This window comes from Candoia aspera, chromosome 14 (genome assembly GCF_035149785.1).
Source record: "Candoia aspera isolate rCanAsp1 chromosome 14, rCanAsp1.hap2, whole genome shotgun sequence".
NCBI classification, from domain to species: Eukaryota; Metazoa; Chordata; class Lepidosauria; order Squamata; family Boidae; genus Candoia; species Candoia aspera.
This window is the reverse complement of record NC_086166.1, coordinates 18,472,793-18,495,122: the sequence shown is the minus strand read 5'-3', so window position 1 is coordinate 18,495,122 and position 22,330 is coordinate 18,472,793. Positions and strand designations below refer to the sequence as shown.

Below are 22,330 nucleotides of genomic sequence, written 5' to 3'. Positions count from 1 at the left end.
GATCCCCCCCCATCTCTTCTGGAAAGCTGCAACACCAGAAAATGAGGGAAAAGAAGGGAAAAGAACCTGAGGCCACAGCGCTAGCAAGCCAGCGATGCGTCACTTGTGGTTCAGCTGGACATTTGCAAAGAGACTGTGCCATGAGACCCAAGAGTAGAAAGACAGAGAAGAAGAACACAAGGGCAACACAGAAGAAGGCTCTTCAGACAACCCAAATTGCACAGGTTGCTGAGAAGGGTAATTCTGATGTATGGGTGTTAGATTCTGGGGCCAGTTGTCATTTATGTAATTGTAAAAGCTCTTTTGTGTCACTGTCTAAAACAAACAGACAAAGTGTATCTTTGGCTGATGGGTCTGTGACCAAAATTATGGGACAAGGTGACTTGTATTTATCCTGCTTGGGAGAAACTGTAAAAGGTGTGTTGTATGTGCCAAATTTACAATCAAACCTTTTATCTGTGGCACAATTGGCTGCAACAGGGTATATCATAACATTTAGGAAAAATGGTTGTGAGATACGTAAAAACGGGAAATTGTGTGCTACTGGTATGTTAAAAGACTCCTTGTACATTGTGCAAAATGCAAGGAAGCCAAGCTGCAAGGCTGCAGTTGGCAACACTCCATATCATGACCAATGTGTACACCTGATGCACAGGAGATTTGGTCATGCTAATTTCAAGTATATAGCACAAATGCCACAGCTGTGTGCTGACCTAAAGATAAAACCCTGTGACAAATACTTAGACTGTGTAGTTTGCAAAGAGTGCAAAACACTAAAAGCTCCTGTGAGTAAGCACAGTGACAGAGTTACAACTAGACCTTTGGAAATTGTACACTCTGACATTATTGGTCCTTTTGCTCCAAGTCTTGGACAAGCAAGGTATGCAATGACCATCATTGATGATTTCTCAAGATACACATTTATCTACATTTTAAAACATAAAGATGAGGCATTTGAGAAATTTAAAAGTTTTGTGACATGGGCAAATGGAAAATTCCCTAGGCCTGTATCTGCACTCCAATGTGATAGAGGAGGAGAATACCTTTCTCACAAATTCAGAAGGTTCCTAGTGGAAAAAGGGATAGAACAAATTCTTTCTAACCCTTACACCCCTCAGCAAAATGGTGTTGCTGAAAGAAAGGGCAGAACCTTGCAAAATGCAATGGAATGCATGTTAAAAGATTCACGATTATGTTTTAAGTACTGGGGAGAGGCCATATCTACTGCCACTTATGTACAGAACAGGTTGTATAACTCTGTGATTCAGGACACTCCATTCCATTTGTTTTATGGTGTGAAACCAAAGGTAAACCATCTTAGAGTGTTTGGTAGCACTGCATGGGTTCACATTCCAAAACAGCAGAGAAGGAAAGGAGGCCCCACAACAAAGAAAGCCATCTTTGTTGGCTATGAACAAAGCCAAAGGAGCTACAGGTTCATAATGGGAGAGAAATTAATAATTAGCAAAAGTGCTTCTTTTGCTGAACAAAACTGGGGGAGATTAAATTCTAGCTCTCCAGTTGAACTGACCACAAGAGAACAGCAAGGACTTGCTGATGGTGATCTTTTGCCTGATGAGGACATTAAGCGAGAAAAGCAAACTGAAGATCTGTCTGATGAGACAGATGCTTCTCAGGAAAGTGATAGGAGTCAAAATATAAGCCCTGTATTACCTCGCAGATCTCAGAGGAGTAATAAAGGCGTTCCTCCATTACGTTTTCAGGCTGAAACAGTAAAGGCTTTTCACATATTCACAGAACCTGAGTCTTTAGAACAAATGAATGCTTTACCACCTGAGATTGCACAAGATTGGCATTCTGCCATGCAACAGGAATTAGCATCCTTGAAAGAAAATAAAACATGGAAACTGGTAAATCTACCTCCCAATGAACGCTGTCTGGGTTGTAGGTGGGTTTTCAGACTGAAAAGGGATGCTGATGGCAAAATCCAAAAATATAAAGCAAGGTTGGTTGCAAAAGGGTTCACTCAAAGGAAAGATTTAGACTTTGACAAGACTTTTGCACCAGTTACTAAAGGTGAATCAATTAGATTACTGTTAAAAGTTGCTGCACTCAAGGGAATGTCAGTTAACCACTATGACATTCAAACTGCATTTCTCTATGGTGATTTAGACCACAGATTATACATGCAGCAACCCCCTGGCTATGAAAAAGGGGAGAATCTAGTCTGTGAACTGCAGAAGTCAATCTATGGGTTAAAAACAAGCTGCTAGATCCTGGAACCAAAAATTAGATGAAAAACTGCAGAGTTTTGGTTTTGAAAAAGGAAAAGCAGATCCCTGTGTATATATGAAGAAGGACAAACAAGGCTGTATGTATCTGTGCATTTATGTTGATGATTTGCTGCTGTTCACATCAACAGAAAAACAAAGGCTTGATTTTGAAGCCTGCATAAAAAGCCATTTCACATTAAAAAGCCTTGGAATTATAACAACCTAGGTTTGGAAAAACACAGGAAGAAGAATGGTAGCTTTCTGTTAAACCAAAGGGGAGATAATGGTAAAGTAATGTGAATGGAAAGACATATAAAGTTGTCAGAGAAGATTGGTTTGCATCTTAATCTATAGTGTAAAAAGGAGTGTTGAGGTTTTCCTACTAACGATTAAGACTGCTATTGTACCTAATCATTTTGGCCGGGTGGAGAGGTTGTATTTGATTGTCTCCTCTCACGTGCTTCATGCAAATTGCCTGGGGGGAGGAAACCTGCCCAGACTTGTTTCTCACTTCTTTTTTCTCTCTGTCGATATGTAGCAAGCCAGGCTTGCTCTCAATGAGAGCTAAGTCCTTTAAATATGTTTTGCTTTTGTTTTGCTTTTTGTAAATAAATTATTTTTATAGAAATGCCTGGTGTGTGACTTTCCTGATCTCTCCTGGGCTAAAGGCTTTCCCAGCATTCTGCCAACAGAAAAGTGGGCTATAAATCTAACCAGAAAACAAAACAAATCTACTGAAATAGCCCTGAGCTGGCTGTTGAGTGCCCATCCTCACCACCTGAGGATAAAGCTGCATCCCCCAACCTCCTTGGCCAAGTTCAAAGGCAGAAGCTTCAGCAAAATGGGCTGGAGGATGGGAAAGGGAAGTGGTCAGTTGCCAAGGCTCACGGCTCTCCCTGGCCCATCGACAGTCAATGACCCAGCCGGTCCAGGAAGATTCTGCCATATCAATGTAGCATCAAGACGAGACGAGGTTCCTGCCAAGTCCCTCCCTAAATCTAGAGGTAGTTGGGATTACTGCAGGTTGGAATTTAAATTTCTGGATCCCACCTGCAGTGATCTGGGCAACTTCTAGATGGCAGGATGTATAACATCATTTCACAGGAACACAGAGTAAATGATAACATTAAGGCTAAATAAATAATAAAAGTGAAGCCTTGATCTCCTGACCCGCTGGCAAACTTTCAGGAAACTGATCGATGGTTGGTTTTCCTACCTGCAGCTGTCGCTGGGGGGGCTTGGAAAAAGTGTTAGGGAATCATCAGCCTGTGCCTGAAGTACTATCTTCTGTCGAGGACGGCAACCCTGCCCAGTGATGTTGCAGAATCACATCAGGATAGACTGCAGAGGCTGCGCAATTTATGCCACAAGGACAGGAGAAAAGCACATTCCTGAGACTTTAAGGAAGATCCCACGAACCATTGTCTCACTCTACAGATGGCTGGCTTTGATCAGGTAGAAAAGGATCTGGTCACCAAAAACAGATATTGCTACAGAGAGAGTATTTCTTTATTACATGACAAAGATTTGTACAGAGACACAGTTCTCACGTCTACACACAGTTCTCAGCCGCCATCTTCAGTCTTTGAAAGCAAGAAAATAGCCTCTCCAGAGGAAGAGCTTAGCTCCTCCCCACGGCCTTGCAAAGTTACCAGAAGAGCAGAACTGGGTCAGTCATCGTCGTCGTCATAAAATAACCTTGAAATACGTAATTGCAGCTCTTTGAAAATATGAGCTGAGCTCTGTACATATCACCCAGAACAAAGAGGGCCAATGTGAGTGACACATCAAAATACACCCCAAAGGAAAAAGCCCAAGTAACTTCTTTCCATACTGAAGGTGCTACCTGGCACCAAGCTGTGAAACAAGAACGCTCAGCAAGGTATGACTGGACTGGGGCCTTTAAAGAAGAAGAAGAGTGGGTCAGAGCCCACTAAGGCCCAGCGTTGTTGTTGGTCTTGGTTTTGCCCACGCCACAGTGAAGTCACTACTACTGATCTCAAGGGCAGACAAGGTGGGGCAGGGAGATGCTGGGCTGCTGGGCTGCTGTCAGAGGAGGCCTGTTTTTCATTTCCAGCTCAAAGAATCTCCATCCAGGGGCTAAGGGAAAGGCTTGGCTGGGTGCCCGCTGGGGGCACCAAACCGACCGGAGCATCTCCCTGGTCCAATGAGCTCACTCTCTGCCAATCTGAGGGAAGCTTGCCAGAATCCTGATCTTAATCACTATGGTGTGGTGGTTCAGATGCTAGGCTAGGACTGGAGAGATGCGGGTTCAGGTCCAGCCTTATCCATGAAAACTCACTGAGCGACTTGGCATCTGTCTCTCTTCTAGCTCCACTTCTGTCACAGGATCACTGCTTAGGGATAAAATGAATGGCGCCCCTCTCAGAAGCTGAGGAGGAATGGTGAGAAGGCAATCTAACAAATAAAGTGGCCAACGCACGAACGTACACTACTGTGCTCCCACAGATTTGACCCAGGGACAGGATAGCGGGAGCCGGGGTGGAGCAGGCATCAGAGCTTCTGCTGAGCAGGAGCTGGGCTGGCTGGGGGACTTCCCCACCATTGCTGCCGCCCAGCTCTGGAGAGAAGGCCTCAGCCGCCATCCTGCATTTACTCCTGCCTGTGGGGATCACTTCCTTTAGGAACCTATTTTCCCAAGCGACTGACTGGAACAAAAGGTTAAGACTTGCTGGCTATCTTTGCACCACAGGCATAGATGCCTCGAGTCCAGGATGCAGGAGGAGGAGGAGGAGGAGGTCAGCTCCTCTTGGGGCAAAGGGACCATCCAGCCACCAGTCCATGCCTGACTTTGATTTGGGGCACTCAGCGTTTCCCAGAAAGGCTGGGTGGCAGAAATGGCACCCCTGAACTGGTTGGCTGCTCTCAAATGCCATATGCAGACTTCATCACAGCTCCCTGAAATAAAGGAATTTTCAGAAAGGCCATAAAAAGTGGGAGGAACGGAAGGCCAGCTTTGTCTTTGCATCTTGGATTCTAGCACACAGGTTTACCAAACCAAGGAATATCCATGTGAAAGAGAGATGTCTCTGGCGTGGAGAAGTTTTTAGAAATCTGCAGCCAGCCCCTCTCTCTTTCTGAGAGATGCAATTTCCACAGAAATGCCCCTCTGCTGGTCTCCAGCAATGCTTCTTCCATGCTGAGGCGCAACAGCTTTGCACTGACCACCGGACTGGACCAGAAGCAGCTGCTCTCCGTGGGCAAGAAAGCACCGTGCTGCATTCTCACTTGAACTGTCCGGTCACCAGGCGAGGGAGGGTCATCTTCGGACTGCCCAGGGGCTCACCGGCCTGCACATCGCTGAAGGCCCGCTGCAGAGAGAATGGAAGAGCAACGTAAGACAGCCATCAAGCACAAGGGCATTCTAGGTCATTAAGACAATTTAGGATCCCAACACCACATGTCCACTTTGCAAGGACTGGGAGGCCTCGAAGGAGAATCTCAACATCTCTGGTTCTTGTACCCCAGTTCACTGCAGGAAGGGTGCCTGCAGAGAAGACACAGGCAATCTTGACGAGCTGCTTGAGATCTGAAAAATGAGCCCGAGAGCGCCCTCTGCTTTGGGTTCTCCAGCCTGATGCTTGCGGAGGGTCAGGGTTAGGGATAGCCACTGCACCCAAGGCTGCCAGGTCTTGCTGCCTTCTGCCCCTTCCCACTCTTTGCCCAAGAATGCAGTGCAGAAGCTGCAGTTGCTGACGCGACTGTTCGGAGGACCCAAGGAGCGTGAGCTGAAGCCTGAGCAGACCAGAACTGCATCATGCCCATCCAAATCCCTGAGGTTGCTTGATTGGGTCCACCAGCCCAATTTCCCTTTCCATACAGCATGCTCCCCTCCCCACGACAATGTCCACATGCACAGGGTAGCTGCAGACCTTTGGGGATTTGTCATTTTATGATCAAAGAAGTTTGAATGGGTTGCTGGCTTAGTGACTCATTGCTCTCGGCCTCTCTGGTCTGGGCTCTGCAGGGGTGGACCATTTTTTCCCAAGTCGTCTAGCGTAATGTGCCATACCTGCTATATCAAACTATAACCAAGTCAGAGATGGCTCAAGCTGATGACGAATGACTCGGGTGGCCAACAGGCACCAAACTGGAAGGAACCCACAATCAGTTCCAGAAGACCTATCCTGCTCATGCAACCCCCATGTTGTTCAGACTTCTTATTCCCTGCAAAACAGGCATGTTTTTTCCCGATTCTTTCATGTGGAGTAAAAGAATCTTGCAAAAAAACTTGAAGTGGGGAGTGGTGGGAAGAAGAATTCACCTAACCTTTTGAGGGTAGCCAGTTAATCTAGGATCCAAGCCAATGGGTTCAAGTTACAAACAATGAAACTGAATCTTCGTGAGCTTCTTTTTGGAAGCTGAAAGGACTCGGGATGCTGAGGTATCAGTTGTAACTCTTCCAGGCGACACATACTCAACTCCACCAGCCCTGCAGCTCTTTCCCCTGTGCCTTCAGAGGAAGGCGACACATACTGGCAGCAGTCTGGGGGCATTTTTTTCTCCAGCATTTTCTTTCCAAGAAGGGCCATGTGATCAGAAGAACATTCTTTGCAAGAAAACACAGGAGGGAAGAATGCCAGGGCAAGCATGCACAGAGTCCTCTCCAAAAGGTTAGGCTCTCTTCCCCCTCAACCCTCCCCAGCATATTTTTCTTCCCCTTCTGGATTCTTTTTCAGGCTATGAAACAAACCCAGATGTGTAACTGCTCAGCAGAAGAGATGGAGAAAGGAGACACATTTCTAGCCATCTTCTCTCCTGTCTCTTGCCAGCTTCAAAGTGACAAGGAGTTTCTACTGAACGTGGTGAGTTCAAAAAGGCCACCAGTTCAAACTGGCTGAGTCAAGTCTGTTTGGGTTTTCTCAAAGAAGAGTAGCAGAGACATGTTGTAGGCCACATTGGGATCAGTCTACCAGTGTTTCTCAATCTTGGGAACTTAGCTGACTGGAGAATTCTGGGAATTGAAGTCCACCCATCTTAAAGTTCCCAAGGTTGAGAAACACTGGTCTGCCCCTATCCTCACCCTTCAGGAGCAATGCATACAATGAAACAAAATCCACATGGCTGACAATTGCTCTACCACCAAGATATAACCGAAAAAGAAAAAAGTATTGGGTTTTAATACTCACCTCAAATTTGCTCATGAACTCAGCAAAAATGCCAAAAAATCCTTCGGAAGTTGTGACTTTGGAGTCTTCCCCAAAGAAGGATAAGACTTTCCTGAATTCTTCCATGGCTTTATGCTGGAGATCACCAAGGGATCGTACGGTGGAATCTGCGCTCTCCAGGAAGGCCTACAGAGGATGGCTAAGGATGAACAAACAACCGCTTGTTTTTTCCATCAAGTCAGAGAGGAAATACTATAACATCTGCAAAAACAAACCTGACTCTAAACACATGGCAGGATACACTTCTTACATTCCCATTTATTAAGGTAAGAAAAAGAGAGCCCATTTGGCCTAGCGGTGAAGGCACCTGGCTAGAAACTGGGAGACGGTGAGTTCTAGTCCGGCCTTGGACACAAAGCTGGCTAGGTGACCTTGGGCCAGCCACTCTCTCTCAGCCCTAGGAAGGAGGCAATGGCAAGCCACTTCCAAAATCTTGCCGAGAAAACTGCAGGGACCAGTCCAGGCAGTCACCAGAACTGACTCAAAGGCACAAAAAAGAAAAGTTAAGAAAACCACCCAGCTCCAAATCCATACATATCCAGAGGGACCTCTCTGATGCCAACAGTAACACTGCGCAAGTGTAAATGGGAACTCCTTTGGCTCCTACTTACAGTAACAAGCCACGGATCACTCCCCTGTCTTGGGGCAGGGCTCTTGAGATGAGACGGGGCAAGCAAATTCACTATCCTCCCCTAGTGGAGACAGGAAGGGGAAGGGGCAGAGCTCCTCATCTGAGGGTGGGCAATGTGCTGTCTGTGGACTGCATGCTGTCCTCCAGCATCCAGGGTGTCACCCCTCCCACTATCCACACCACCATAATTTGGTTGCAAAATGGTTGAATTTAGGCAACATTTCACCTACCCCCCCAATTACAGGTAGAAATTTTCAACCCCAGCCTGAAAAAAAAAGGAAATAACATCCCAGATATGTTTTATAGGTCCTTTAGTGGTGTTTGAGGGACAGTAAGAGTGGGAAGGGGAGCAGAAGGTCTCTAGGACAGTGTTTGTCAACCCTGGGAACTTTAAGATGTGTGGACTTCAACTCCCAGAATTCCCTAGCCACACATCTTAAAGTTCCCAAACACTGCTCTAGGAGATTAACTCTTCTGTTTCCAGACAAAGAACCCTGAAAAATAGTAGTTTTATAGTAGGAATGAGAGGGGTTTGCCCCTCAGAAGCCTCCCACCCCCGTTCCCACTCTTCAGTCCCCTAAATCTGGGTCTGTCCATTCCAGTGACATCGCCAGTTAGCCTCCTTCGGTCCTCCAGAAGATCCAAAGGTGACCTGTGGTTCTCAGACTTCCCACCATTCCCCATCTGCTTTTTCCTTTGGAGGGCACTTTATTTGCAGAATGAAGACAACACCTCCTAGACGTCCATCCTTTTCAACAAAAAAGATACATCCATCACAGGCACAAATCTGTCCTCAGGTGATGAAGGCACCATATTCTGGCAGGCGATCTCAATCTCATTGATGGTGTGATGAAGGTCACCGAGGTCAGCTGTTAATGTTCTCTGATTCACTAAGGAAAGCAAAATGTTAGGAGGACAGAATTTCAACAGCTGCTGCAGCTTCTTCTGAGTGAGGCAAGGAGTCTACAGTGACTCACCCATATTCTAGTCCACCAAAAGGGACAAACCCAAAGGCTGCCCAGCCTCCTTCTCCGGCACCCGCTCTGCCCTGGGCAAGGACTCCAAGGAGCAGGCAGGGTCACTTGCTGGAGGGGACAGCCAACGACTGGCCACTGGAGGAGCACCTGCCAGCCTTAGAGGAGACGGGATGGATGGAAGACTCCCAGGTAGACAGCGCATGGCCCCACCTGGTGAATCACTCTGGAAAGGCCCTATTTGGCTTATGCAAAATGAAGGGTGTCTGGCTAGAAACCGTTACCCTATGGCTATTTGTGTATTATATGCAATAGGTAATATTCCCAGACTTTTTTTTCCAGAAACCATGAATGTCTTGTGGGTTTTTCCTTTCGCAGCAAGACACGCTGGATAGCCCCTGTGAAGATAGGAAAAAGCCTGTGGAAGCATCCATGATTTCAGGCAACTTCTCTTTGTAAATTCAGCCCATTGTGTTTTCCTTTCTGTCTATCCAGGTTAGAAGATTAAAAATGAATGGGCAGACCTTGGAGGCCCACAGACCTTTTCCATCACTGTTTCCCTACAAGCCAGGTGATTTCAGAAAAAAATCCCATCCTTTGTGGCTTACCTTTGGCAGCATGTGGCACTGTGGGCAAATCCTTGGCAAAGCCTAGGAGTTCTGGGAAATGTTGGCTGAGCGATTTGGCAAGAATATGCAGAAAAGTGGATTTCCCATCAACTGTTTTTGTTGTGTTCAGCTAGAATAAGGCCAGAAAGAGAAGAGAACATTTATCAATGACAGTGATTCCAGTCTCGTGGCTGCTGAGCCCAAAAACGTGTCCCATCATTTCAGCAAAAAAGTTCTCAAGAAAATTAACATGCTTGTTCACAATGGTTGGGTTCACACAACACAACTAAACCAGCCACATTATTCTCACGGCCCACCTAACCCAGTCAGCTGTTACCCCAGTCACATCTCTCTGCAACCAACTGGGGCCTGCAAAGTGGGTCCCGCGAGAGCTCTTTGCGAAGTGGAGCAGCTGCTGCGTCGGGGCTGCCCACCGCACAGCCGAGCCAAGGGAGCCAGTGGCGCCTGTGCACAATTGGTTCGGCTTAAGCTCCTGGGGATTATTCATCAGATTTACGTGGCTGCCATCTCACATCAAGCGACTCTGGGCAGCTAACACAGGAAAAACATCAGTACAGAAACAAAATACAAAAAGAACAAAAAGAAAAGTGGCCACACATTCCTACAACTCAGGAACTCAATGTGCCCGAGAGAAAAGCCAGGTCTTAAAGGTTCTGGGGAAGGCCAGCAAGGTGGGGGGCCAGTCTAATCTCAGTGGGCCGACGCTGGCCAAGGACGGAGCGGGAGCCGGACCCTCCTGTGGGGAGAGGCAGTCCCCCACATAGCCTGCCCCCACACTGTAAGGGGTTCGAGGCAACAGCCTGCAAGGAACCTCTTTTAGGTCTTCCCAGAGAGCTTTAACCCCTCCTTGACCCACCTAGGTGGGTGGCAGGCAACCCCATCTGTTGCTGAAGCAAGCAGGCTTTTCCATCGATGGCAATTTGACATAAGCATCAAAATGGGTGTCCATTGGCATTTGTGTACTGAATGCTCCAATTCCTTGTTTCCATCCTATTTTGTGTATTCTAGCCATGTAGAAAAATAGAACAGTTGTCATAGGCTTAGTGCTCTGTGAGGGCATCTACGGTTCTGAAGCTGGCCAGATCCAGGTGCCAAGCAGCCTTTTAATAGCCAGAAGATATTGCCCCTCTGCACTTTTTGGCAAATGATAATTAGGGGCAACTCTTTAAATAACAAAAATTAATCTTGTGGTCCCAGTAATGCACTCTGCCCAACAATACATTGCCCTGCTATTTGGGAGGACAGATCCCTCCCTCTGTTGACTGAGCAGGCTCACAGGGATCCAGACATGGGCTGGCATGCAGCACATGCCCCCACGGCTGCCAGGGGAAGCAGGGAATTCCGTGCTTTCCCAGACAGCCAAACCCGACTTTCAAGAGGGGTCAGATGCAATTCCAGGATGACCCCATGAGGGCAAATCTCCCTGTTGGCAGTTTGCCAGTTACCCCCAAGAAGAGAGATCTTTTTGAGGTAGAAATCTGGAAAATTAAAGCCTTCCTCACTCACTGACAAATTCAGTTTCCTGAGTGAAAAAGCAAGACTGACATTTTCTTCCAGCCTCCAAGAAGATGCATTCGGTTTCTGAAAACCATTTTACAAATCCAGAGAGGAACATTGTCTATAATGTGAATCACCAGGCGGGAATTAAAGTCTTTAAAAATGATTTGGAAAACGTGCTTTGGACCTGTTGAGAGCCAGTGCCTCTCCGGATCATTCATTAAAGCCGACTGATTTTGTTCAGGCTTCCCTGAGACTGAAAAGAAGGTGCTGTGGCTTTAAGAGCTGCATTTGCATTTGTGGTATTTAAAGCTACAAGATTAACTCAAAAAAGTCAAGAGGGCAGCTATGACTCCCTGATCAAAGCTACCATCTTGATGTTTTTCACACGCACACTCCCCTGGAGATGCCCCTGAAATCTACAGGATATACTGAACTTGCTAGTAGTTTTCCGGGTTGGTTAGCAAGAAGACAGTATTTTAAGCCCTACACTATTAATGAAATAGATCAATAAGTAGCACCCTGTGTCTGGATCTTTGTCTGGTCTAGGCATTAGAGAAATATAAATATTAATATAAACAGAGAGATAGCTTGACTGAGGAATTCAACATGTTCAGTTCACTCATTTTGGGATCCATTATGCAAAGACCCAGCTCTCTGGAGAAGGCCTAAGGCTGGGAAAGGTGGAAGGAAAGAGGAGGAAAACCAGCAGCAAAGGAGATGGACTGGGTTACAGCAGGGGTGGGTGCACCATTCAGAGGACCAGGTTGTGGGGGAGACCATCCTGGAGAAGGCCTATCTCTGTGGTTGCTAAGAGGCGACAAAGGCTTGATGACACATAATCAATGAATCAAGGTTCCCTTGTTTAACCCAAGGAGAGAATCCATCTAGCCAGGTTTGGAGGCTACATACCTCTGTAAGGAAGTTGATTTTAAAGCTGGTTGTTTTGTTGGTTTTGGGTTGCCCATGGTTTAGGTAGTTCCCCATGGCCAGCACAAACTGCAAAGAGAGTTTCTGGTGAATCACGGATCAGAGGAAACCACCAATTACTTCTCTTCCCATTTCTGCCCTACCAGTTAATTAATTTATTTATTTATCAAATTGTCACCGCCCATCTCCTCTGACCGGAGGGACTCTGGGCAGTTTACAATATGAAACAATAAATATATAAAATTTCAATATAAAACACACTATGAAACAATTTCACAGAGCTACCAAATATAATAAAATCCAGATGGCTGTGGTCTCATTCAATCATTGTGTAGGAGGAGCACTTCAAGGCACCAGCCAGCCCCAAGTATGGCGATTCTCCTCCCTGTCCTAAGCCCGGTGGCAGATCCAGGTCTTCAAATTCCTCTGGAAGGCTAGGAGCGATGGGGATAATCTCACCTCCGGGGGCAAGATGTTCCAGAGGGCGGGCGCTACTGCCGAGAAGGCCCGCCTCCTGGACCCTGCCAGACGGAATTCTCTTATCGACGGCGTCCATAGCATGCCCTCTCTGCATGATCGGGTGGGACAGGCTGATGAAGCGGGGAAGAGGCGGTCCCTCAGGCAACCCGGTCCCATGCCATGTAGGGTTTAAAGGTGATAACCAACACCTTGAATTGGACCCGGAAGCAGACTGGTACCCAGTGCAGCTCGCATAGCAAAGGGGTTATGTGCGCCCTTCTAGGAGCACCAAAAATAGCCCACGCGGCCACATTCTGGACCGGCTGAAGCTTCCGGATACTCTTCAAGGGTGGTCTCATGTACAGCACATTGCAGTAGTCTATATGGGAGATAACAAGGGCATGAGTGACTGTTCGAAGGGAGGTTGATTTTTTGCTGCTGAACCTGACCAACAGGCATCAGCAGTCTCACTAACATGATTCAGTCCTGGTTGATGCAACAGGCGGAGATATGGCAGGTAGAGACCTGCCTTACATATTGCATACACAGGGTTTCTGCCTGTCACAGTGCCCTGCCTACGCAAAGCCCAGCCAGAAGAGGCAGTGTCTAGGCTAAGTTTGCAGACTAGAAATGAGGCAGCCAAACATACTGAGATGACAATCCTAACAGCTGCATCCCAGAAAAGTGGGAATTGTAAAGGGACTTGGGGGCACCTGGCCAGCCTCCGCCTGCTTACTCCAGACCGTGTTGCGCCTCTTCTTTTTGCCTGGAGATGCTGCACATGTGCAAAGAAAGTATCAGAGGGAAATACTGCGAGCTTTCACAAAATCACAGTCAACCATGGCTTACACATGAGTTGCCAGGGTTTGCACAACACACCAAGCCATAAACTCACCCTGCTGACCAGGTTTGCACAACACGCAGGCTGAAACACAGGTGGATAATATGGGGCTAAGCACATCCCCACATCCCCAGTGCAAATATGTTTTTTGAGGACAAGGTTGCACAGCATTACCCTCCATCACCCACAGCTGTGGAAGGAGGCAGAGATAGTGAAGGAATGCGAAGGCCATCCACACATGAGAGAATGAATGAAATCTCCCCAGTGGGAAAGCAGTGGGCATAAGGAAGAGGCTCAAAATAACCCAGCCTTTATTGCGCATGGCCTAAAAAGAGGCAGAGGGAAACTGACAGGCTTTCAAGGTTCTGGTATTATACCCTCCAACAAAAGGGTTCCAACAGACTTTCTGTGTCTGTTCCCTGACCTGGCCTACCTCAAAGGCTGACAGCGGTCCCATATTAAGGCACCCACCACCCATCTTAAAAGTGGTGTTCACAGCTTTTGTTGGCCCAAGCCTATCAGCCCACAGCTGTTGTGAAGGAAAGGGGTGGGGTGGGGAGGCTGCCTGCTGCTATGAGCCAGCTGAGGCCCCTGAGGGCATGGCCCCCCATGGACCCTGGCCCCTGATTTTCAGAGCCTTTCAGAGTTAGCGCTCCCCTGCTGTGCTAAAAAACCATCTCTCCCACTTCTCTTGCCAACCCACGGGAGGCAGGAGAGAAAGGAAGACACACTTCTTGAGTGCCAGCTCTACTTGCACCCACGAGGCCCACTTCCCCCATGGAAGGCAGGTAGGGGTAGTGGTCTTCTGCTGTCAATCTCTGCTGTAAATGACCCTTGCTCCCCTGCCTCTTCTGGAAAACTGCTGGACCCATGTCACCTTAAGGATGTCAATGGTCTTCTGGAATACTGCAAGATACATGTCAAGCAAGACCCAGGAAGCTTTGACCAAAACGGGGAGGGGGGGATATTTATATTAAGGGGGAAGTAGCATTTTCACTTACAGCTCTTGTCAGCCCTTTGAGGTAGACCAGGTCAAGGAACAGACACTACCAGGCTTCCACGTTTGCTATCTTAGTGTTGTTGGGTGTGATAACAGCATCTTGAAAGCCTGTCAGTTTCCCTCTTGCCCCAAACAGGTCTGGGTTATTCTGAGTTTTTTTCTCACACCTTCAGCCATCCCAGGACTGAGTTGCCGTTTCTCCTTCCTTAACAGCCCATTCATTCCTCCCCAGAGGCACCAAAATTCCACCTTCCTTCCCAGCTCAGCCACCTTGTGGCCTGGCTGCAGCTGCACCAAAGTCACGGGAGAATCCTTGACGTGTCTCCCCAGCAGGGCTCTGGAAGGCCCACAGACACAGCTCTGAAAAGCCCCCTTGCCCAGGATTCAGGCATGAGCCCTGTTGCAGGGCCAGTGGCAGAAAACCTGCTGTCAGCACTGCTGTCAGCACTGAGGGAGAGCTGGCACGGCTTCCTGATGGCTCTGCCGCCTTCACCCATGCAGTGATGCTGTGGCATCCTCACTGTGGGGTGCCCTGGGCAACACTCAGGGGAGCAAATGGGTCTATCCAGGGTGTGGAGAGCTGCCCCGGAAACCCTCCCCTCCCACCCTGTCTTTGGCCACTTTTCCTGCCCCCCATGGGGAGAGAAGCAGAGGGCATGGTCCTCGGTGACCAGTTCTCTGAATCGCCCTGTTGGATCAAGGGCTGGCAGCAGGAGAGCCTTGGGCCTGGCGCTGCCCCAGGGTCAACATTCTCCATGCCTCTCTCTCCTCCCCCCCCCCACTGGTGTGGGCAGAGCCCTCATTTGCTTCATTCCCAAGGCAGAGTGGGAGTGACAGAAGTGCAGGCAGCCCTTCTTATTTTTGCTGGGATAGCCTATTTTGGTGCTGTGATGCAGAACAGCCCTCAGGATGTTGTGTGAGCCCAGCCAGTTGCTCAGGTGAAGATCTGGGGCCCTCTGCACTCCAGATGAGAAGAGACAAACGCTTGGAAGGCCCAGCTGATTATTCGCAGAGAAGCCACTGGGGAAGAACCACGGTCCAATGCCCCTCTACGTCCGGGCAGCCCCAAGGTAGATTCCCCACCTTCTCACTTCCAGGGGGCTTACATAGCAAGCCCCAAGAGCGCCATCCCTCCCTCAGAACACCCAAAAGCTGGCACTGAAGACACATCAGGATCCGAAACCCTGCGTTAGAGAGCCAGGTCAGTTTCCGTGAGTGTGAATGACCCGCCCTTCCCTTCTTCCTCACTCTGGGTCCAAGGGGAGCTCCGTGTCCACACGAGTGAGGACAGACAGCTCCCTGGGCTGGCAGCTGGATTCTAGCTGGCCAAGCAACACGCTCCCCTCCTAACTGAGTTAATTGATAGCCAGCAAAGAACTGAGCTGTTAACCAGGTGTTATTTATGGCATTTTGAGTGGGTGGAAGGCATCGTTTGGAATCCTTCCTTGCCTCTGCTTGTTTGGCCAACTCTCCGCTATGGGTCAGTGCATGTCCTGAAGCTCCAGAGCGGCTTCTCTTCAAAGGAAGGCAGCTTTGGGGCACTGGGGACAGAGGAACAGCCGGGGAGGGGAGAAGCATAACCCCCTCTCTGCTTTTGGCTCCAAATGGCCTTTCCAGGCTGTTTTGTCCCCCTGGGACTCTGACTTATCTTGCACATTGGAGGAAGGGGGCAGACCTCCCCCCAGCAAATCGTGGCAGCAGCGCAGCCAAGCTGCCCTGTGTGGCACATTTACTTCACAGGAAGCATCTCTGGACACTACAGGGGTTGCCCAACACCATAACCCAAGTGAGCTCCAGGCAGAGAAAAACCATGACCATAGGATAGGCCTCACCAAGAATCCTGGCCTTCCATGCATGGGGAAGGGCCGAGATCCCTCACCTCAGCAATCCTTCAGTATCCCCTCCCCTGCAAAGGAGGCCACCCAAAGCAGTTCTGCAAAAGACAAGAGGGCTGAGCTACAGCAGCTCTCCGGGGCTCTTGGCCTCCAACTGCCATCATCCCAACCAGCGTGGCCTGTGCTGGGGATGACAGGAGTTGGACCAAGACACCAGAGGTGCCTTCATGAAGATGACCTTCTCTTCAGTTCCTTCCAGAAAAATCAGGAGTTTTGGGATGTCAAAAGAGGTGAAAGAAACACTGGGAAAACAAGAAGAACCACAAATAGCAACAGATGTCCGAGAGAGAAGAAGAGGCAGCTGGTGGGGCTTTCACACCCCAGAAGTCTGGGGGCTGCCAAGGGGTGGCTGAGTTGAGGGTGGTTGCCCCCTAGTGGCTGCTACCAGCAACACAGACATCTGACAGACCTCCAAGATTTTTGCCAGCTTCTTGCTATTCTTCAGTTCCAGGGAAGCATTGTAGATGCACTCATAGCTGGCTGAAATCTCCTCCACCTTCTCCTGCAGGGTGGCCTTGAAGTGAAGGCTGCACAGGCGAGTTTTATATTCAGGCACCAAAAGCATCTGGAGGGGAAGGAAAGGGAAGGACAAAGGAAGACCATCACACCTGGGGTGACCTAAATGGGCACAGTTGCCTTGAGATGGCAACAGGCAGCAATAATTCTGGGAGTCTGGAGCACGAGGATGATATTTTACCCACAGGAAAACTCATAAAGTTGTTTTAGTCTTAGCTTGCATGACAGATGATGATCCTGACCACACATAGTAACATCAACACGAGATGTGGCCTGCAAAGGATCCATTCTTTTTTGACAGCTGTGTAGAAGAAAATGGGGTTTCTGCAGGTGACACCTTGCGCTCATCAAAATTCCTTCCTTGGACCACTCAGGAGCTCTGCCATCTTCCCTTCCAACCTGGAGCCTTCCCTGGAGCTCCTATTTCAGGAATTCCAGCAAATAGCAGTACTTCAAGTATGTCCACAGGGTGTGGTCAAAAAAGGCAGGATGGCAAATGCTGAGCCAAGAGTCCCCAGAACTGGTTGTGGGAGCCATGCTTAGACTTCCTCCTAGGAACATGCCCACATCAAGGGATAATCTGCTTTGACATTCATCTGGAAACCAATTTACAAGAGGAATGATGCGACCAGGCCATACATTTAAAAGAAGTCCCAGGTGGCTAAACCTGACACATTGGCTGGTTCACACAATACACCAGAACCCAGCCAGAACCACGTATGCAGGGATTTGGCAGCAGATGGGGGAAAGGCAGGGCTACCCCACCAAACAATTAACCCAAGATATTTCAAGGTTAATTGGAGGGGTGATTCTGGCCAGGTGCTGAATCACCAACTACCCAACCCCCTTTTAGTCCAGCGAGTCTCACCATGGCTTATAAATCTAGCCACGGGGTCTTTAGATGGCCTCCCTAAGCAAGTCTGGCAAGCACAAGGCCTGTTTGGTTTACACAGCAGGGGGGAGTGGGGATTCTGTGCACAAAGTAAACTTCCCCCTTTCCTTCTGCAAGCCCCGAGGCAGCTTAAGGGAAGGGGACCCGGGACCCCCTCGCTTCTCCTGACTTGAAATCCTGAAAAGAAGCAGTGAAAATTGCTGCCCCCACAAGAGCCGCTGCGGGTTCTGGAGCACCAGAAATCTTCTCTGCCCCCACCCTGCACCAAAGGGAAAGAAAGAACAGGGGGAAATAGCCAGTATTCCAGACACATAGCCTGGGGCAGGATTCTCTACAGCAGGGAAATGGAGCCATGACATTTTGAAAGGAAACAACCTTCCTCCACCGTAGTTTCAACCACCCCTCAGCTCAGCCAGAAATAAACCCACTCAGCTTTCCAGCACGTGATGTCACAGAAAACGCAGAACGCAGAGCTTTCCAACCAGCACGGAATCCTTGTGGAGGGTGCCCCGAGCGCAGGGGACAAAATGGAATAGATCACCTTGCCTGACCGCCCCCCCCTCGCCCTGCTGCTAGAAACAGGCTCCCAAGCACAGCAGGCCTCTGGCTTCGGAGCAGAAGTGGGGAAAAGGCAGCATGAAAGTGGGGAGCAAGACGGGGCCCCCCTCAACTGCAACTGAGCACACGCCCACAGACGAACGGCTCTTTATAGCCAGCAAAAGGGTTTGTGCTCATTGAACACACACACACCTTGTCCAGCCACACTCGCCCACTTCCTCCAGAGCCCACGTCGAGAAAGCGTCTTGGTTAGCCCTTGGAAGGACTCTGGGTCTGTGAGCGGGATCATCCCAGCACCAATCACCCTGAGAGGATTTCCGCGGACTTTTCAGGGAGCTAAAAGCTTTCACGGTGCACCAGCTGGACACCCCCCGGTTCCCCCAGCAGCAGACCCGCGCCCAGCCTCACCTGCAGGACAAACTGGTCCGGCTCGCTCAGCTTGCTGGGGTCACCCTGGTAGCTGCGGAAGCGCTGCACCTCCTCGGCGTCCGGCGCGTACAGCAACAGCTGCTTGACGTGGGAGGCTTCCAAGCGGTCGCTCTCCATGCTCAGGAGGGTCTGGCGCAGCTCGGTGTGGGAGAGCTTGAGGTGAGCAATCAAGATGGCTGGCCAGAGGAGGAGAGGCATCAGCCAGGATGCCGGGCATGCCTCGCCAAGGCTGCTTTGGTTTCAGACAAGGGCCGGCCAGGCCCACGAGGAGGCCCCCCGATCCAGCAGGGCAGCACCATGTCTCGACTGCCTCCCCCACCCAGTGACTCTCAAGGGAGGGCAGCGGCACTTTCTGCCACAGACCCGTTTATTCTTTGTTTGGACTTCAACCCCGGAGGTTTTCAGGAAAAGACGGTCTGGACGGTCGTTTGCCCAGAATGGTCTGAGGATTCCTGTCCCGGGCAGGGGGTTGGACTAGAAGACCTCCGAGGTCCCTTCCAAGCCTATGACTGATATCCTACCTTTCCTCCAGGAGCTTGGGAGGTGTGGTTGGCCTGGCAGCCGCAGAGTGTAGTCCACAAGATCAAGATGGTGGCCGCACTGGGGCAATCAAAGCTCCCCGTTTTTATGTGCAACGCATCAGCTTGATCTTTTTGACCGTAACCTGGCTTGGGCAAAGGTATCCACTTTACCTGTCCAGTGCCCTGAGGTCTGCTCTGCACCCTCCTGGCAGGCCAGCTGTACTCACCTGTGTTGTAGGCCTTTTTGTGTGACAGAATCTCAACCACGTGCTTTTTTTTAAGGGACTCCGGGAAGGGGCTTGGCTCTGGAAGAGAAGCTGAAAGATTTAGTCTGAGATAAGGAGGAGGTTCAAGAGTTCTCTCCTTGCAAAGGAGAGAAACGAAGCTGTAGGACTGGAATGGCGCATGCTGGGCCTCCTGGAAGCTCCCCGTGGGCACCCACGCGCATCCCAAGACAGTATGGGAAGTCCGAGCTGTGGGAGGCAAGGCAAGGCTCTCAGCCCCAGCCCCCATCACTTCCTGGGGGAAGGCTCCTCACCTGCACTTCCCATGACATAAAGTTCTTTGCTTGGCTTCCCCAACGGGCCCACCCAGCCGCTGCCACCTTTGTCTTCTTCCCAAGGCCGCTGTGGCATGATTAGCCAGTCTGGTCTAGCGGTTAAGGCAATGGGCTAGAAGCCAGGAGGCTGTGAGTTCCAGTTCCACCTTGGGCATGAAACCTGGCTGGGTGACCCTGGGCCAGTCCCCCTCCCTCAGCCCAACCCACCTCACAGGGTTGCTGTTGTGGGGAAAAGAGGAGGAGGAAGGTGTAATAGGGATGTTCCCCGCCTTGAGTTATTTATAAAAATAATAAAGGCGGGATAGGAAAAAAAATAAATAAATAAATAAATATAGGCCAACAGCCTAACTGTTTGACCTAATGACCAGATGATTAACGACTTAATTCAGATTGACAGCTATTAACAGCCAGGAAATGGAGAACCAGTTTGGTCTAGCGGTTAAGGCAACGGGCTAGAAGCCAGGAGTCTGTGAGTTCTAGTCCTGCCTGAGGCACGAAAGCCGGCTGGGTGACCTTGGGCCAGTCCCTCTCTCTCAGCCCAACCCACCTCACAGGGTTGTTGTGCAGAAAAGAGAAGGAAGAAGTATTAAGTATGTTCCCCACCTTGAGTTATTTATAAAAAATAATAAAGGTAGGATAAAAATTAAAAATTAAATTTTAATTTTAAAATTAGCCCCCAGTCTAAGGCTGGGGAAGGGGAATTTGCTTTTCCCATGCCGAGGAGGCATAGTGAGTGCTCTGGAACAGCACAGGGCCCAAGGACGATAGTCTGCCTCCAAGTCTACCTCTGAAAACCAGTTCTGGAGGGCAACAGTGAGGAGGGTTGTGGTCTTCATGGGCTTCCAAGAGCTGGCTGAGGGGAGCCCAACCATTGCTGACAGAGGGGTATCCCTAGATTTGTAAGCCGTGTCCTCCCCAATGGCCATAAGGAAGCGCCTTTCAGCTTCAGGCTCCCTCTTCGTAAGGGAATACTAATTACAGCCAAACTTATTTATTTATTTGTTTGTTTGTTTGTTTATTAGTTAGACAGCCAGTTTGGCATCATGGTTAAGGCACCAGGATGAAACCAGGAGACCGCGAGTTCGAGTCCTGCCTTAGGCACAAAGCCAGCTGGGTGACCTTGGGCCAGCCACTGCCTTGCCAAGAAAACTGCAGGGACCAGCCCAGATAGTTGCCAAAAACTGGCCTGAAGGCACCACCACCACCAACAAAAAAGTCAGTGATTTCCTGGAGCTCAAGGCATTATAGTTTCTCCTCCAATTTTTCTTCACAACAACCCCCCTATCAGGTAGGCTGGGTGGAGAGAGCATGACTGGCCCAAGGCACATGTCAGCTTCTACGGCTGCAGGTGGGTCTGAGCCTGGCCTCCTGCATCTTCATCTAGCACCCTGACCTGCAGGACGGTGGCAAGGATCACTGCCCCGATGGACGGCATCGCATTCTCTGAAGGAGAGAAGCGTCCTCTCCCAACCTCTCCTTGCCAGGCTCTGGGGTATCTCCCCACTGACATCCAGTGTGGCCAGAGGAAGCGCTGGGCATTAAGGGGGCTCAGCTACGGGGGCAGTTCCTATCTGGAGACCCCCAGAGGGAGGGAATACTTCAGAATCCACGGGCTTTGCAAATGTGTCAATGGCTCTCCCCCTCTCCCCTCCCCAGGGAGCACTGAGTGAACGCCTGGTACTTCTCCTGCCCGCCCCCCCATCCAGCTGTGACCCAAACAGCAACCCTGGCCTAGATTTGAGGCGCAAAGGGGTGACAGGGTGTGGCCAAGAGCTGAGAAAGCTCCTGGCCCAAGGCAAGCAGCAACCCGGGAGCAGCAAGGAAGGCACCGGATGCTGCCCAAGCCAGTAAGCGCAGGGCTGTGGTGGGGGAGTGGGAAGGCAGCACACGAGGCAGAAGGAGCCCCTGGCAGCGAAGCAGATCTGCAATGCACACAACTGCCCCCACCCCAGGCCAGGCAGGAGGGGGGGGCTGCGGCACCACCAAGATGCCACAGCGAGCTGCTTCTCCTGCCCACCCTCCACCAGAGCGGGCCCTGTTCCCAGAAGCTCAGAGGCCCCCAGCCCAGAAAGCCGTTGCCGCCACGCAGAGACCAAGGACTCACTTGCCGGCCTCTGGGTTCCGAAATGCAGCTCTAGGTCCAGGTACTTGACCATGTCACTCAGCTTGTCATAGTCCGAATCCTCCCCAAGCTATGCCCGAAAGGAAGAAAGTGGCAGTAACGTCAAGGCCAAACCCACCCTTTGCTCGTCAAAGGGCCCCTTGGCACTGGGCCCGTGGCTGATGCCCAGCCGCCCCGCAAGCAGAAGGGCACCAAGGTCACAAAGGAGGGACATGGAGGTAACCCGGGGGAGCATCTACCTGACAAGCCCCCCTCCCCCTCCCCAACCGGTCAGGCATGCAACAGATGGGAAGTTCTGTTTGGGGCCAAATTCTGCTTATCTGCATCTATAGATAAGTCTCTCTCTCTCTCTCTCACCCACCCCCCCAAAGCAACAAGAGGACAAGCAGCTCCTCTGGATCTGCAGAAAAGGGTGGGGCATCTCCCTTCCCAAACAGGTTCACAGTCAAGACCA

At 50.0% G+C, this 22,330-nt stretch overlaps 1 protein-coding gene across 1 annotated transcript in view; it reads right to left on the bottom strand.

The window, feature by feature from the left end:
- Positions 1-3,842: 3,842 nt before the first annotated feature.
- Positions 3,843-22,330, bottom strand: part of GRID2IP (Grid2 interacting protein) — a 69,188-nt gene continuing 50,700 nt past the window's right edge. The window contains 9 exon segments of the mRNA XM_063315013.1: positions 3,843-5,566; positions 7,385-7,549; positions 8,823-8,944; positions 9,637-9,766; positions 12,067-12,153; positions 16,689-16,844; positions 18,654-18,850; positions 19,423-19,500; positions 21,859-21,946. Of these exon segments, the coding sequence (XP_063171083.1) occupies positions 5,480-5,566; positions 7,385-7,549; positions 8,823-8,944; positions 9,637-9,766; positions 12,067-12,153; positions 16,689-16,844; positions 18,654-18,850; positions 19,423-19,500; positions 21,859-21,946 (1,110 nt within the window). The 3' untranslated portion in view covers positions 3,843-5,479.